The 14,018-nt window shown below is 43.7% G+C and overlaps 1 protein-coding gene across 1 annotated transcript in view; it reads right to left on the bottom strand.

Annotated features, from left to right (window-relative positions):
- The window catches only part of LOC135335843 (uncharacterized), a gene marked incomplete in the record, with an annotated part of 743,773 nt that overhangs the window by 363,018 nt on the left and 366,737 nt on the right, over positions 1–14,018 (bottom strand). Inside the window, 37 exon segments of the mRNA XM_064531427.1 lie at positions 167–286; positions 382–576; positions 758–901; positions 1,212–1,406; positions 1,534–1,680; positions 1,840–2,076; positions 2,290–2,409; positions 2,513–2,704; positions 2,869–3,012; positions 3,556–3,762; positions 3,965–4,102; positions 4,158–4,355; positions 4,896–5,042; positions 5,279–5,473; positions 5,590–5,730; positions 5,940–6,146; positions 6,246–6,401; positions 6,500–6,700; positions 6,823–6,990; positions 7,100–7,303; positions 7,554–7,694; positions 7,854–8,048; positions 8,225–8,359; positions 8,463–8,669; positions 8,840–8,986; positions 9,274–9,630; positions 9,844–10,065; positions 10,291–10,455; positions 10,733–10,945; positions 11,234–11,353; positions 11,541–11,735; positions 11,980–12,123; positions 12,470–12,682; positions 12,903–13,040; positions 13,189–13,389; positions 13,512–13,655; positions 13,775–13,920. Of these exon segments, the coding sequence (XP_064387497.1) occupies positions 167–286; positions 382–576; positions 758–901; positions 1,212–1,406; positions 1,534–1,680; positions 1,840–2,076; positions 2,290–2,409; positions 2,513–2,704; positions 2,869–3,012; positions 3,556–3,762; positions 3,965–4,102; positions 4,158–4,355; positions 4,896–5,042; positions 5,279–5,473; positions 5,590–5,730; positions 5,940–6,146; positions 6,246–6,401; positions 6,500–6,700; positions 6,823–6,990; positions 7,100–7,303; positions 7,554–7,694; positions 7,854–8,048; positions 8,225–8,359; positions 8,463–8,669; positions 8,840–8,986; positions 9,274–9,630; positions 9,844–10,065; positions 10,291–10,455; positions 10,733–10,945; positions 11,234–11,353; positions 11,541–11,735; positions 11,980–12,123; positions 12,470–12,682; positions 12,903–13,040; positions 13,189–13,389; positions 13,512–13,655; positions 13,775–13,920 (6,539 nt within the window).

The following is a 14,018-nucleotide window of genomic DNA, read 5'->3' as shown; positions in this document are numbered from 1 at the left end:
TAGGTATAAATGTTGTTTGGACAAGTGTGAAGCCGTGATCGTCTAGAGGTTATGACATTACGTTGTGGCCGTAATAACCCAGGTTCGAATCCTGGTCCCGGTATTCTTTTTGCCTATCACACATAAACTATGCGAGGCTAGCTTAAATTAGTGGGTGTGGTCTCACCTCCGGTGACTCGTACGGAGAATGGTTGGTCAGTGACTCCAGTCTTGACCACGACCACGCTGCCAGTGATTCCGTTCTCAGTGAATGTGTACGTTGGACGTTCAAACATCACAAAGACCACTGCATGCCCACATGATGAATGTACGAAAATAGACGTTTTATTTACATTTGTAAAACTTTCAATCAACTCATTATTTTACTATACGCCCACTCACTATCGAGCTCTTGAATAACAACAGTAGCCACATCGGGTACCAAAACGACATCATCATTATCGCTCGTAAGTGTGACGGTGAAGTTTTCTAGTCCCTCCACCAGACCGTCGTCCACAGTCAGTACCTCCACACAGACACGAGATACACCCGGGCCAAAGGTAAGCTGCTCTATGATCGCATTATAATCGGCAGGGGCTGATGGGGGGGGGAGGGTGGGGGAAAATGAAAGTGAAAGAATGCTAGCAAGATGGTAGAAATGTTTGATCTAGGAGCAGCTAAGCCTAAATATTGCAATAGGAAAAGCTATACGTATCTGCTCCAGTAAATTGTTCCAGTCTACAATAGGCCGCTATAGTAACCAGCTACAATCACTTACCAGTGGCTGTTCCGTCAGAGCTGCGGATAGTGACGACTACCTCACGGTCAAGAGAGGGGGAGTCGGGCAATAACCTAGCACAGATCATCGCAGTTACGTTCTCAAAGGCTGGGTACACCTCTTGCTCAAAGCCAATCACCACAACTGTGTGTGTGGATGTGTGTGTGTGTGTGTGATTTCATGCGTTGGTATAATTACTATAATTATTGTGTAGGGATCTGCATGTACGTATGTATGCTAGAAGCCATTAGTAATAAATTTTTATGCTTTATTCCAGCCACTATAGTACTGTTGGCCAGCCCAGTTCCCTCATGCATGCACTGTGTACTAATTATATATACTCACAGACTCATGGATCAAACCTGATTGAGTGCATATGCCAAGTATTTTTAATATCATAATCTTGATCCTAATCTACCGTTGATGATTAAGTGAACACTACACAAAAACACACCGTCATTATCAGTGATGGAGATAACAGTGGTGTCCCCACCGATAACCACGCCCTCAGGGGTGACCCCTGTGATAACGAGGGTAAACGATTCTGTGTCCTCATCAATAGTGTCATCGACAATCATTCCCTCAAAACAAGCACTTGTGGCGCCAGCTGGGATAGTCAGTGAAGTCGGGATGGAGCCGGCATTGAAGTCTGTGTGTGTGGTCAAGTGATCTTTCTATACCATTGTGCCATAAAAATTGGAAGTGTCTACGTATTGAAATTGAAGAGTGAATAATTGGAAGTGCATGATAATTTTGGAATGATTTAGTACACATACCTCCTGGAGAGATAGCGGATCCATCTCTGGCTTCAATTGTCACGGTAACAGGTTGTAGGGTCTCTCGGTCGAGAGTGACGCACATCGTGAAGTTACCCACACCTTCGTCCACTGTTAGTTCAGGGCGGCCAAAGGTCACCGTGACAACTGTGTGTGTGTGTGAGGGATGATGCGTATGTGTGTGGTGGGGGAGTGGGTGTAATGTGTGTGTGTGTGTGTGTGAGGGATGATGCGTATGTGTGTGGTGGGGGAGTGGGATGATGTGATTGTGTACGAATATAATTATTGAATTTATTATTAGCTCACCATCATCGTCCCGGACATTGACGATTGTCGTGTCGATCATGCCAAGAATCACGCCCTCAGGGTTACCCACAATGTCGAGACTACCAATGTAGCTCTCAATTGCCTCGAGTGCAACATCATCGTCTGTCAGAGTGAACTGCACAGTGATGGAATTGTCGGCATCTGGACCAGCTTCAAATGTCACCACTTCGTTGAATCCAGAGGCAGAGATTACCACGTCCGTTTGAGTGCTGGGACCTGCGATGGTGTGTGGAGTGGGTGTGATGGTGTGAGGGGTGGGTGTGTAGCTCAAAATGTGGTATAGACAATTGTGAAGCCGCAATCGTCTAGAGATTAGGACATTACGTTGTGGCCGTAATAACACAGGTTCGAATCCTGGTCACGGCATTCTTTTTGCCTATCACATGTATATTTTTAGGAGGCTAGCTTAATTAGTAGGTATGGTCTCACCTCCGGTGACTTGTACGGAGAATGGTTGGTCAGTGATTCCAGTCTTGACCACGACCACGCTGCCAGTGATTTCGTTCTCAGTGAATGTGTACGTTGGACGTTCAAACATCACAAGGATCACTGCACGGGTTAGTCACATGATGAATGTATGAATCTTCGTTTTATTTATATTAATTTTGTAAAAATTTCAACCAATTCTATATGCTCGCTAATTCCCACTCACTATCGAGCTCTTGAATAACAACAGTAGCCACGTCGGGTACCAAAACAACATTATCATTGCTAGTAAGTGTGACGTTGAAGGTCTCTGGTCCCTCCACCAGACCGTCGTCCACAGGCAGCACCTCCACACAGACACGAGATACACCCGGGCCAAAGGTAAGCTGCTCCACAATTTGCATATAATCGGCAGGGGCTGATAGGGGGGGTAATTAAAGTAAAAGTTGAAAAAAGAATAGCTACATTTATGAAGAAATGCTAGCAAGATGGTACATATAATTATATATATACAGTACATTGTTCCAGTCTAGATTGGGCAGCCAACATGCAGCTACTGTACATTGCTTAACAATCACTTACCAGTGGCTGTTCCGTCAGAGCTGCGGATAGTGACGACTACCTCACGGTCAAGAGAGGGGGAGTCGGACAATAACCTAGCACAGATCATCGCAGTTACGTTCTCAAAGGCTGGGTACACCTCTTGCTCAAAGCCAATCCTCACAACTGTGTGTGTGTGTGTGTGTGTGTGTGTGTGTGTGTGTGTGTGTGTGTGTGTGTGTGTGTGTGTGTGTGTGTGTGTGTGTGTGTGTGTGTGTGTGTGTGTGTGTGTGTGTGTGTGTGTGTGTGTGTGTGTGTGTGTGTGTGTGTGTGTGTGTGTGTGTGTGTGTGTGTGTGTGTGTGTGTGTGTGTGTGTGTGTGTGTGTGTGTGTGTGTGTGTGTGTGTGTGTGTGTGTGTGTGTGTGTGTGTGTGTGTGTGTGTGTGTGTGTGTGTGTGTGTGTGTGTGTGTGTGTGTGTGTGTGTGTGTGTGTGTGTGTGTGTGTGTGTGTGTGTGTGTGTGTGTGTGTGTGTGTGTGTGTGTGGAGTGTGTTTGTGTGGAGTGTGTGCGAGTAAATTCATGCGTTGATACAATTACGATCTTGTATGTATGTGTTAAATTAGCTTTAGGCTTTTTTATTGGACGCAACTATTTTAGAAATTGGGTCATTTTAACTCAATATGGATGTTCCGAGGTAGCTAGCGAATTGTCTTACAATAATCACACTCACCGTCATTATCCACAATTTCCACAGTGGCCTCAGCTGGAGCAATGGTCACTCTGTCTGTGTTAGTGAGTAAAGACAGGTCAGCAAAGAAGTTCTCTAGTGATTCAGATATTTCGTCCTCAGAGATGAGAACAGAGACATCTCCGACATCAGTGGTGGTCGTGAATGTTAGTGGCTGTATCACACTTGAGTAGTCAGCATTGTTAACAGCTGTACGGGAATAAATTGTGTAATTATAGTTTGCATACAAGTATGAATTTACAATCCATGACGTTCACAAAAATAGTATGTATAGGGAGGACACCTAATCCAGTATCTTTGAAAAAAGCTATAGCATTTCAATTATGGAGCGTTTAGTACTGCGCACAATTATAATTATTGTTATCTACAGTTTTATATCGATAGAACTTACAAGAGGCTGATCCATCTCTTGTGGTGACCTGCACCTGGATCTCTGCATCTAGCATGCCGGAGATGACCGCCACCTGGAGACCAGCATTACCACCTTCACCCACCGTGACACCAGTCTCAACAAAACCAATTGTGATAACTGCAAAGAGCGGAAAAAATGTGAATCATGGCTAAACATAAGAAGTGGCTCTCACCATCTTCGTCAGCAATATTGACAATAGCAGCTCCAGGAGTCACAGTGATACGGTCCAACGATGCTTCACTGAGAGTGGCCACAAATACTTCTAAGTCTTCATACACCATATCGTCCAGAATGCGGACAGGCACTGGGATACTGGTGATGGTCGAGGTGAAGGTGAGAGTACGGGTCACGGCAGTGTAGTCAGAGCCATCTGTGTGGGTGTGATTGAGTGCGGGGAGGGAAGGGGGGTAATATGTCAACCTCTGCTTGCATGTATAACAAAAGCATTGTGAGTGTTGATGCCTCGTGGAAATGAAGCTTGTAAGAGAGCGTGAAATGACCTTGATTGTTGCTAGGAAAAAATACTTATAATTAATGGCTGGGCATTCTCATGCAACAGTGCAGCTTTGCAGCTCTCTCTCAACTCTTGCAGCTACCAATTCAATAGCTAGCGCGTTCTAGTGCAGAGCTAACAACTATGTAGAATAGCTAACAGATGTTTCTACACACGAGTCAGAAGAGACTGCAATCGCCTTCAAAGTAAGCAAAACTAGCCATAACTCGAGAACGAAGCTATAATGTTTTGCAAATTGAAATACAAGTAGAAGCCTATAGACTGAAGCTTTTACTTCCTCATTAATTTGAGCCGCTGTAGCAGTCTATATATACACATGCACACAGACACAACCGTATACCTCACTGCGCAGCACACCAAGGCATATTGTGATAATATTCTTGTAGAGTCTCTTACCAAAAGCTGTCACATTTTGGTTGGAGAAGAAGATATCAACTGATACTCCATCAGCTAGTTCTCCACTGATGATTTGCACTGTTATTGGAGCATCGCCAATGTCTTCAGTCACATCGTACACCTCCTGAGGGAATCCAATCACGACCACTGTGTGTGTGTGTGTGAGGATGTGTGTGTGTGTGTGTGTGTGTGTGTGTGTGTGTGTGTGTGTGTGTGTGTATGAGGTATGTGTGTGTTTGTGGAGTGTGTGTATGAGACTGGGAATTAATTATCTAAATAGAAGTGTGGGCTGTGATTTTCTATTGGCCGTAATAACTCACAACTCTATGTAATTAGTGTCGCCACCAATTTTTTCAAAACATTACATAACTACATACACTTACCATCATCATCGTTGATGTTGAAGACGCTGGTTGGCTCGTCGATTATCACAGAATCATCGCTAGAGGTCAGTACAAGGTCAAATGATTCGGGTAGCTCGTAACGAGTGTCGTTAGTGACGGTAACAGTGAAACAGGCACGGTTAGTGTCGGCGTCAAAGGACAAATCAACGCTGAACTGTTCATAGTCCTCACCAGCTGGAGGCAACAAAGAATGTGTATGTAATAGAATATAGTTATACATGCAAGTAATAAACTTCACTGAAAATGAATTTTTTTGAAAAGCAAATGCAGTACACTATATAGGGACGTACCCAACGCGGATCCGTCTCTACTGGCAACAGTGACGATGGCCTCTCTAGCGAGAATGCCCTCGACGACCACTGCACACACCTCCACATCTCCGACAGTCTCCAGCTCAGTCCTTTCAGGAATCTCAAATGCAACTCGAATACCTGAGAGAATTAACGGAGATAGGTAGTGCAAAATGATTAGAACATGTACATGTACTGTATTAAAAGAAGCTGACTTTTACGCCTATAAGGAAGCAGCTGGAATATGACCGGCAAAAGAATCCCATAAGATTTATTTAAACTACTATATAGCTCATTATAATCATACATGCAGCGTAACAAACCTTCCACTCCTACGTAACACAACTTACTGTCTTCATCCAGAATCTCTACGGGTGCAATGGGCATATTGTTCTCAATCATGGCCCCCAGTCCCTGCGTTACTATGGTGAGCCGAGTGTTAAACAGTTCGTTCCCCTCTACAAAGTTGTCAGGGAGTAGTGTGATGGGCACATTAATCTCAGTGACGCCAGCATTGAACGTGAGGTTAAGGTTGATTGATTGGTAGTCGGTACCAGCTGTAAGGTCACATGACAATCACATGATCAAATACAGCAGCAAAGTTATACGATTCGGTTATATATAATTAATTATAAAGCTGTTACTGAAAAACTTACGAAAAGCAGGATTTGCAATTCCTGGTCGGTCTTCTGATTGGATATTGATTACAAGGTCGTCCCTAAGGATACCGTTCACCACACCAACACGGACAGTGGCCACTCCACCGTCCTCAGAGAAAGAGTAGGGCTGATCCAAGTAGCCAATCACAACATCTGATGATGGGGGATTATACCATAATTATAAAGACACGTAGCCATCGTGTTAATTAAGCTAATTATATATAACAGCAAGTATTGTATGGTGAACGCACCATTGACATCGACAATGGTGACCACAGCTTCATCGGGACTCAGGGTCACTCGTGGGTTTCCAGCATCGTTAGTTATAATACCACTAAATACTTCAGCACCCTCGGTGAGATCGTCTATATTGATAGTAACATCTACGCACTGCTCAATCTGTCCAGCACGGAAGGTCAGCTGACTAGTCAAGGAATTGTAGTCACCAGGAGCTGATGGGGGGGGGGTAAGGTTATCATCAGTGGCTGAGTACAACCATGCAAGCACATAATTACATATCCACCAAACTAGGGGTGAATTAGGCAATTAATTTTAGTAGATCGCACATTCTTACCAATGGCGGCATTGTCGCTGGCTGCTCTGTCACCATCGGCAGTATTGAAGTTGATGACCACATCTCTCTCCAGGTCAGTGTTACCATCAATGACTCGTGCACACAGCTGTACAGTACCATCTGATTCAGAGGCGGAGACGAGAGTAGGGACAAAGCCAATCGTGATAGCTGTATGCATGAGGAGAGATTATGATTATTATAATTATACCAAGTAATTAAGAGTTGACTTCTAATGCAAGGGAAGCATGCATAATGTGTCTATCAGTTACTAATTTACAATCATCATCAGCAATCGTCACAGTTCCTGTAGTGCGATCTGGTTGGACGGATGCCTGATCGTCATCGGTTGCTACGGTGACAGTGAAGGTCTCGTCATTCTCATATACATCATCGACTTCAATATTGACATTAACGCAAACTTCACGGATCTCGGAGGTGAACACGAGATCACCACCAGACAAGCTCGTATAATCACCAGGGGCTGCATGAAGGTTATAAGTATAATAACAGTGTTATAGATTCAAAGAACTTATATAGGTATTTGAACCTAAGTATGTCAGTCATAGTCAGATCAGACTCTCTTACACTAAGAAAAGCATCAGACATAACAGTGCGACATATAGTGACAACTTATGCAACTAGGAACAGGGCTTGAGAACACCTCGGCATGGCTGCCCAAGCTACAAGCAAACACTTGGCATTCTTTGCTTGCTATAAGATGACTAACTCACCGATAGCTGTTCCGTCAGCAGAGGTGAGGGTGAAGGGAACATCTCTCTCCAGGTCCCCACTGAGGACCACTGCACACACCTCCACTACTCCTGTGTCTTCAGTTACAGGTATCTCTGTCTCTTGAATACCAATCACAATCACTGTGTGCATGTGTGAGGAGTGTGGGTGTGGATGTGTGTGTGTGTGTGTGTGTATGTGCTTCTACATTCTAACAAGGTGCCTATATTCCATTGGCATAAGTGATAAAAAAATATAAGCGTCTATAAATAAGAATTTCATCATGGTCTATGTTAACTCACTATTAATGTCGACAATCTCAACATTGGATGTGTCTGGATTGAGGATAACTGCTGAGTCATCAGTTGTCAGTCTCAGCTCTAGAGTCTCCAAACCTTCCACCACCTCGTCAGTCTCAGTGATAAGGTTAGCACACGCTCGAGCAGTACCAGCATTGAACAATAGCATAACCGATAGTGGACTGTAGTCACCGGGAGCTGTGGGGTGGTGTGTGGGTGAGGTTATAATGGTAATAAAGATATTATTCTGCACATTACAGCCTTTACTATAATTATACAAGTATCACTGATAGCATGTAAAACATCATGGTCTCCTACTAATAATACGAAATAATCTTGACATTATCCTACATAGATAACTGATATTAACGTACCGATGGCGCTGCCATCAGCTGTACTAAGGGTTACGATGGCGTCACGCTCCAGTGTTCCGGATACCAGTACAGCGCACACTTCCTGCACACCGCCCTCTGTGACACTGTAGTCTCCCTCCAGGCCAATAGTGACGACTGCGTGTGGAGTATATACAATAATGAAATGTAAAAAGAGCAAATCGGTGGGTACACTTTAAGTATAGGGTGTAAAACATAGAAGCCATAATAAATCACTCACAATCATTGGGTTCGTCTCCGGATATGGTTGCCGTGGCAACAGCAGGTAAGAGGGTAGCGTCATCAGGATTGGCGACGGTTAGTGTAGCGGTGAAGCTCTCGTCGTCCTCGACAATCGTGTCGTTGATGATGGTGACAGGGGCGGTAAGTTGTAAGACATTGGGAGTGAACGTGAGTGTCTGAGTAGAACCAACATAGTCCGCAGGAGCTGTATGGGAGTAGAGTAATGGGCGTGGCTTACACGCACACAATAATATACAATGTAAAAATAAAATCCGAAATCTAAAATTTGCGATGGAGCAACTGGCACAAAGTCATACATCAATATAAACTAAGAAAATGATGTCACTATATTAAGAGCGTAATCATGTGACTTACCCTCCTCGGTGGCTGTTCCGGATTGGGTCATAAAGGTTACTGAGACATCACGCTCTAAGCTACCACTGATAATCTGTACATTGAAGACAACGCTGCCATCATCCTCCTGGACAGAATAGACGTCCGGCACGAAACCAATGATAGGACCTGTGTGTGTGTGTGTGTGTGTGTGTGTGTGTGTGTGTGTGTGTGTGCGTGTGTGTGCGTGTGTGTGCGTGAGTGTGTGTGTGTGTGTGTGCGTGTGCGTGTGTGTATGTGTGTGTGTGTGTGTGTGCGCGTGTGTGTGGATGGGGGTGGTCAAAGATGATATGCGAGCTATCAGAGAGCTATTAAGTAAAGCTATCGAAGAATTACAGTTTCTTGTTTTGTAAATAGATATTCCTAATCAGCAATCAAGTGTACCACCCAATAATTTTTCAGGCGTTAATACTCACTATCATTGTTCTCAGAATCTTCCACAATAGTAATCTCAGCACGGCCTGGGGCAATGTTAACAGCTGGGTCAAAACTGACCAAATTGGCGAAAAACATCTCTGGATTCTCAAAAATATCATCATTCTCAATATTGATAACAACGGTCTGCATGGTGGCAAGGCCATCAAACTGTAGCGTGACTGTTCCAGGGTTGATAAAATCGGCCGGTGTTGTTGAAGTGGCGGAACCCTCTTCAGTGGTTACTAGAGCTTCAACCGGTCGAGCAAGTTGACCGGAGATGATCCTAACGTTGAGTGTCACTGTTCCATCATCTTCCTCCACAAGGTAGGGCACAGGATCAAAGCCAATCGTCACAACTGCACAAGTGTGTATAATTATAGGCATGGAGAAATGTCAACAAAATTAATAGCATGCTCAAAAGTTTAATTAGCTGTAATTATCGGTTTAATAATACAGCAGAGCTACAAATATACGTACAAGCACATAATTATGGTACAAGTACGTACGTACAAGATTGCTATGCTATAACTATCGACCAGTTACTTATTAACTACTTTATTGACACTCACAGTCATCGTCTTGGATACAGCAAATCTGTGTTCCGCCTGACAATAAAATGCTCTGTCTATCAGCCTCAGGTAGTGACAACTCAACCGTGAAGCATTCCATAGCCTCTTCAACAATGTCATCTGGTAAAAGTTCAATATCGAAGCATCTCTCGCCCGTTACACTGTTCTCGGGGGTCAATGTGAGGGGGGAACTGATAGTGGTAAAGTCAGCACCAGGTATGGCTGGGTGTGGGGGTGGTGGGGAGGGGTAAGAACATAGCTTATAATTATATGCATATTTCAATACAATTTTCATAGTTGTAACTCTTTCCTGGGTAAAACTAATTTCTTTCCCCATGCAAACTTTCTTTACACAACTAGAGCTTTGAATAACAGACGAACTCACTACGATGTACAATTGTAAAGAATACAGTCCCAATTAGAATTAAATTCCTCTACACCTCTCACCTATTCCAGCGGGAGCAGGTGTGCTGCTGTTATCAGGTACTCCCATCTGTGTGGATCTCTCCACTTCAACGTCTCTGGCTATGGGGTTACTGAATGTGATGCAAGTGCGAGCAGTTGTGGCGCTCTCAGGGATCACATCTCCTTTGGTCACCGTCAGAGACAGTACTGTGTGGGGGGGGGTAGTCATCCATTACTTTGAGTTCGTACAGTTGCAAAGAATCAAGAATCTCAATCTGTGTTTTTTTTACTCCAAATTTTGTACTGCACATTGTACTGATAATCTACAGTCATACATAGCATATAGGAACTGTTGGATTGTTATGGTACGCATTTATAAATCCTAATTAATATTTTTATGATGCTCATAAAAAGCCTCCTAGGGACAGTGGCTCTAGATCAATGCTAGTATATTATAGTGTGCGTTTGTGTGTGCGTGTCTTACCATCATCATCCAAGATAAGGATATCGGTAGCGCTATTTTCCCCCAGAGTGACTAGCTCAGGTGATCCCTGTACCATTAGTGTCCAGCTAAACATCTCAGTCTCTTCCAGTGCAATACGATCGTCGGTGATGCCAAAATCAATGCATTGTAAGAACTGGTCGGGTGCGAATGTGATAACACGATCAACTCTGTTACCAGTCTCAGCTTGGAATGCTGTGTGTGTGTGTGTGTGTGTGTGAGGGAGGATACATATCAGTAGCTGTTCTTGTTGGATCGCAAACTAAAACTGCACTGGTCGGTGGATACAAAAACAACACCTCCAGGGCCTATATATAGTTGACGTGTGTTGAATTAAATTGAAAATTCTGGACACATGACTTCATACACACACTCTCTATATAGATGTACAACACATTACAAAGGATGGTCTGAAGCTACTAAACTATGCCCCACCTCCCCACACACAGACCCCATCATACGCCCACACACACACACACTTACGTCCTGTCACCATGACGGAGATAGATTGAGTGGTGGCTCCCACTTTCTCCACACACACTGTTCCGGTACCCACCCCCTCAGCGAACATGTAGATGGGCTGCTGGAAACTCACATTCACAGCTGCAACGATGTCAGAATATAGGTTACAAGGTGACACGTTAATTTGTGTAAAGATGGATGTTCCTATTCAAAGTATAGAAAAGCGTTTTGGGGAAATTTGGGCTAAATAATTATACGAGCTATATCAGAGGAGCTATTGAATGCATCTTTTAATTCACTATAGTTATGGACAATCAATGAGAAATACCATCGTTATCAGTAATCTCTACGGTGGTGACGTTGGGTGATAGGATAACGTCAACATCATCAGTTGTCAATCGACCAATGAAACGCTCCAACACCTCGTTGATGTCATCCCTTCGTATATCCACGGTGATGGGAATGGACACTGTCCCCTCGTTAAAGGTCAGAGTCTGGGTCACACCAGTGTAGTCCGATCCATCTGTGCCAGGGAAAGTTATAAAATGTATACATAAAAAGGACAAAATCACAGTACGTATTGTACAGATGCCAGCAGTGCAATCCAAACTCAAAGTCTAAATTAACTCTCACTATTGGGACCTGTATGGAATGTCCTTATTTTAAGGGAGTTTAACCCTGATTTATTTTCAACATGTACATACTTTACGTACGTACATACACACACTAGTTGCTATTTTTGAAATAATTATTTGAACTCTTCTTACCGAGGGCAGAACCGTCCTCTGTAGCAAAGTTAACAATGACATCACGTCTGAGATCACCCATGAGAACGTTCACAAGCAGCTGTACGCTGCTGTCTACATCTTCAGTAGCTTGGTATACAGTCTGGGTGAAACCAATCACCACTCCTGCACAGGGACAATAATGTATACAGCTAGAATTCAATAATTATACAACCAATTGTATGAAGCTAGCCTCTTATTATAGCTCTCTGGTATTACCGTGAACTTACTGCTGTGTATATACAAAGTATTCTACTACGTACTGGCTATTTTGCAAGCGTGGTCAATACTACTTACTTTCTCGAATAATCCACTCATTAATTTTTATGCAATAGTATAGGTGATATACTAACTGATTCAGAACCCACTTGTCATTAATGCGTGCATGCAGTCTATATAGTTGTCGGCGCATAGTTTCCCTGCTAAACGCATTATTACATAATTTATAGCATCTATAATTATCTCCACTCACGATCATCGTCGATAATTCTAATATTAGCCTCAGCAGGTGATAGGTCGATGACATCAGTGACAGTGGATAGGGAGATGATTGAGGAGATATCTTCATCATTCTCGAGGAGGCGATCGTCGAGAATTCTGATTGGTACAATAATCTCCGAGGGACCTCCCGGGGTGAACGTGTATAACATGTCGTGACTGACAAAGTCGGGCTCTGGGCCAATAGCTGTGTGTGTGTGTGTGGGTGGGTATGCATGTGTGGGTGTGTGGGAGGGGTGGGCGAATGAACACCAGGAACTAATGCTAAGACATTCTGTAAAGTGATGTGCTAAGCAACAAAAATGCAGCTATAATAATTGAATAAGTGCATAAAACCATGACTGTGCATGTGTAAGCTAGAGGGAGTTAATAGAACAATTGTCAATGCTATAATTAGTTTTACTTACAGACAGCGGAGCCATCTTGAGTGGTTACCCTGACAACAATCTCTCTATCGATCATTCCAGTAAGACGAATAGTGACATTTGAAAACATAGCATTCTCCAGGACATCGTATTCAGCGCGATCAAATCCAATCGAAGCTCCTATGAGGACAAAAACAGGGCTATTATTATAAATATTAAATGATAGATTATCCAGCAAGCAGAATTTACGCTACTGTCCCATGCAGGATAAGAAATTACTGGAATAGCTGGTATAGTAATCGTACGCACACACATAATGTGCACTCACTGTCTGTGTCGCCAATGGTAACGTTTGCCACGATAGGAGCGATGGTAAGCCTATCAATGGGCGTGTCCACAAATAGGAAGCCTTCAAATTGCTCTTCCAATTCTACGGAACTGTCCTCGCGGATCTCCACGGTAACGGAGCGGCTGTCGGCAGTCGGAGTGAAGGTGAGCGTTTGGAATGTCGTAGTGTAGTCACTACCGGCTGTGTGTGTGTGTGTGTGTGTGTGTGTGTGTGTGTGTGTGTGTGTGTGTGTGTGTGTGTGTGTGTGTGTGTGTGTGTGTGTGGTGTGTGTGAGGAGGCAATACAAATGAGCACCAACTTACCGACTGCAGATCCATCTCGTGTAGTGAAAGAAATGGAAATGTCTCTACCCAGCGAGCCAGAGATAACCATGGCAACCAGATCAACAGTAGCGTCGACTCCTTCCACAACGCTGTACTGGTCAGGCTGGAATCCTATCACCAACACTGCACAAAGCAAATTAAACAATAATCATCAGATTGTTGTCATACGTAGCTTAAATGTGGATAGACCAATTTCAATAGCATGCATGCTCTCCACTATATACTGCATGTTTCCAACGTACCATCTTCATCCTCAATGTTCACCGTAGCAACGGCAGGTTGTATGGTGACACGCTCGGGTGTTCCGATCAACTGCAGGTTACCAGTGAATGACTCGATGGTGTTCTCAAAGAATTCATCGTTCTCAATATCTACAGAGACTGTTTGACTGATAGTTGTTGAGGAGAAGGTGAAGTCCATAGCCACAGAAGTGTAGTCACCAGAAGCTGTGTGTGTGTGGGGTAGTGAGTGGTGGTGTGTGGGGGT

The sequence above is a fragment of the Halichondria panicea genome, chromosome 5 (assembly GCF_963675165.1).
Source record: "Halichondria panicea chromosome 5, odHalPani1.1, whole genome shotgun sequence".
NCBI classification, from domain to species: Eukaryota; Metazoa; Porifera; class Demospongiae; order Suberitida; family Halichondriidae; genus Halichondria; species Halichondria panicea.
Note: the sequence above shows the minus strand (reverse complement) of the source record. Positions and strands in the feature narration are given on the sequence as shown.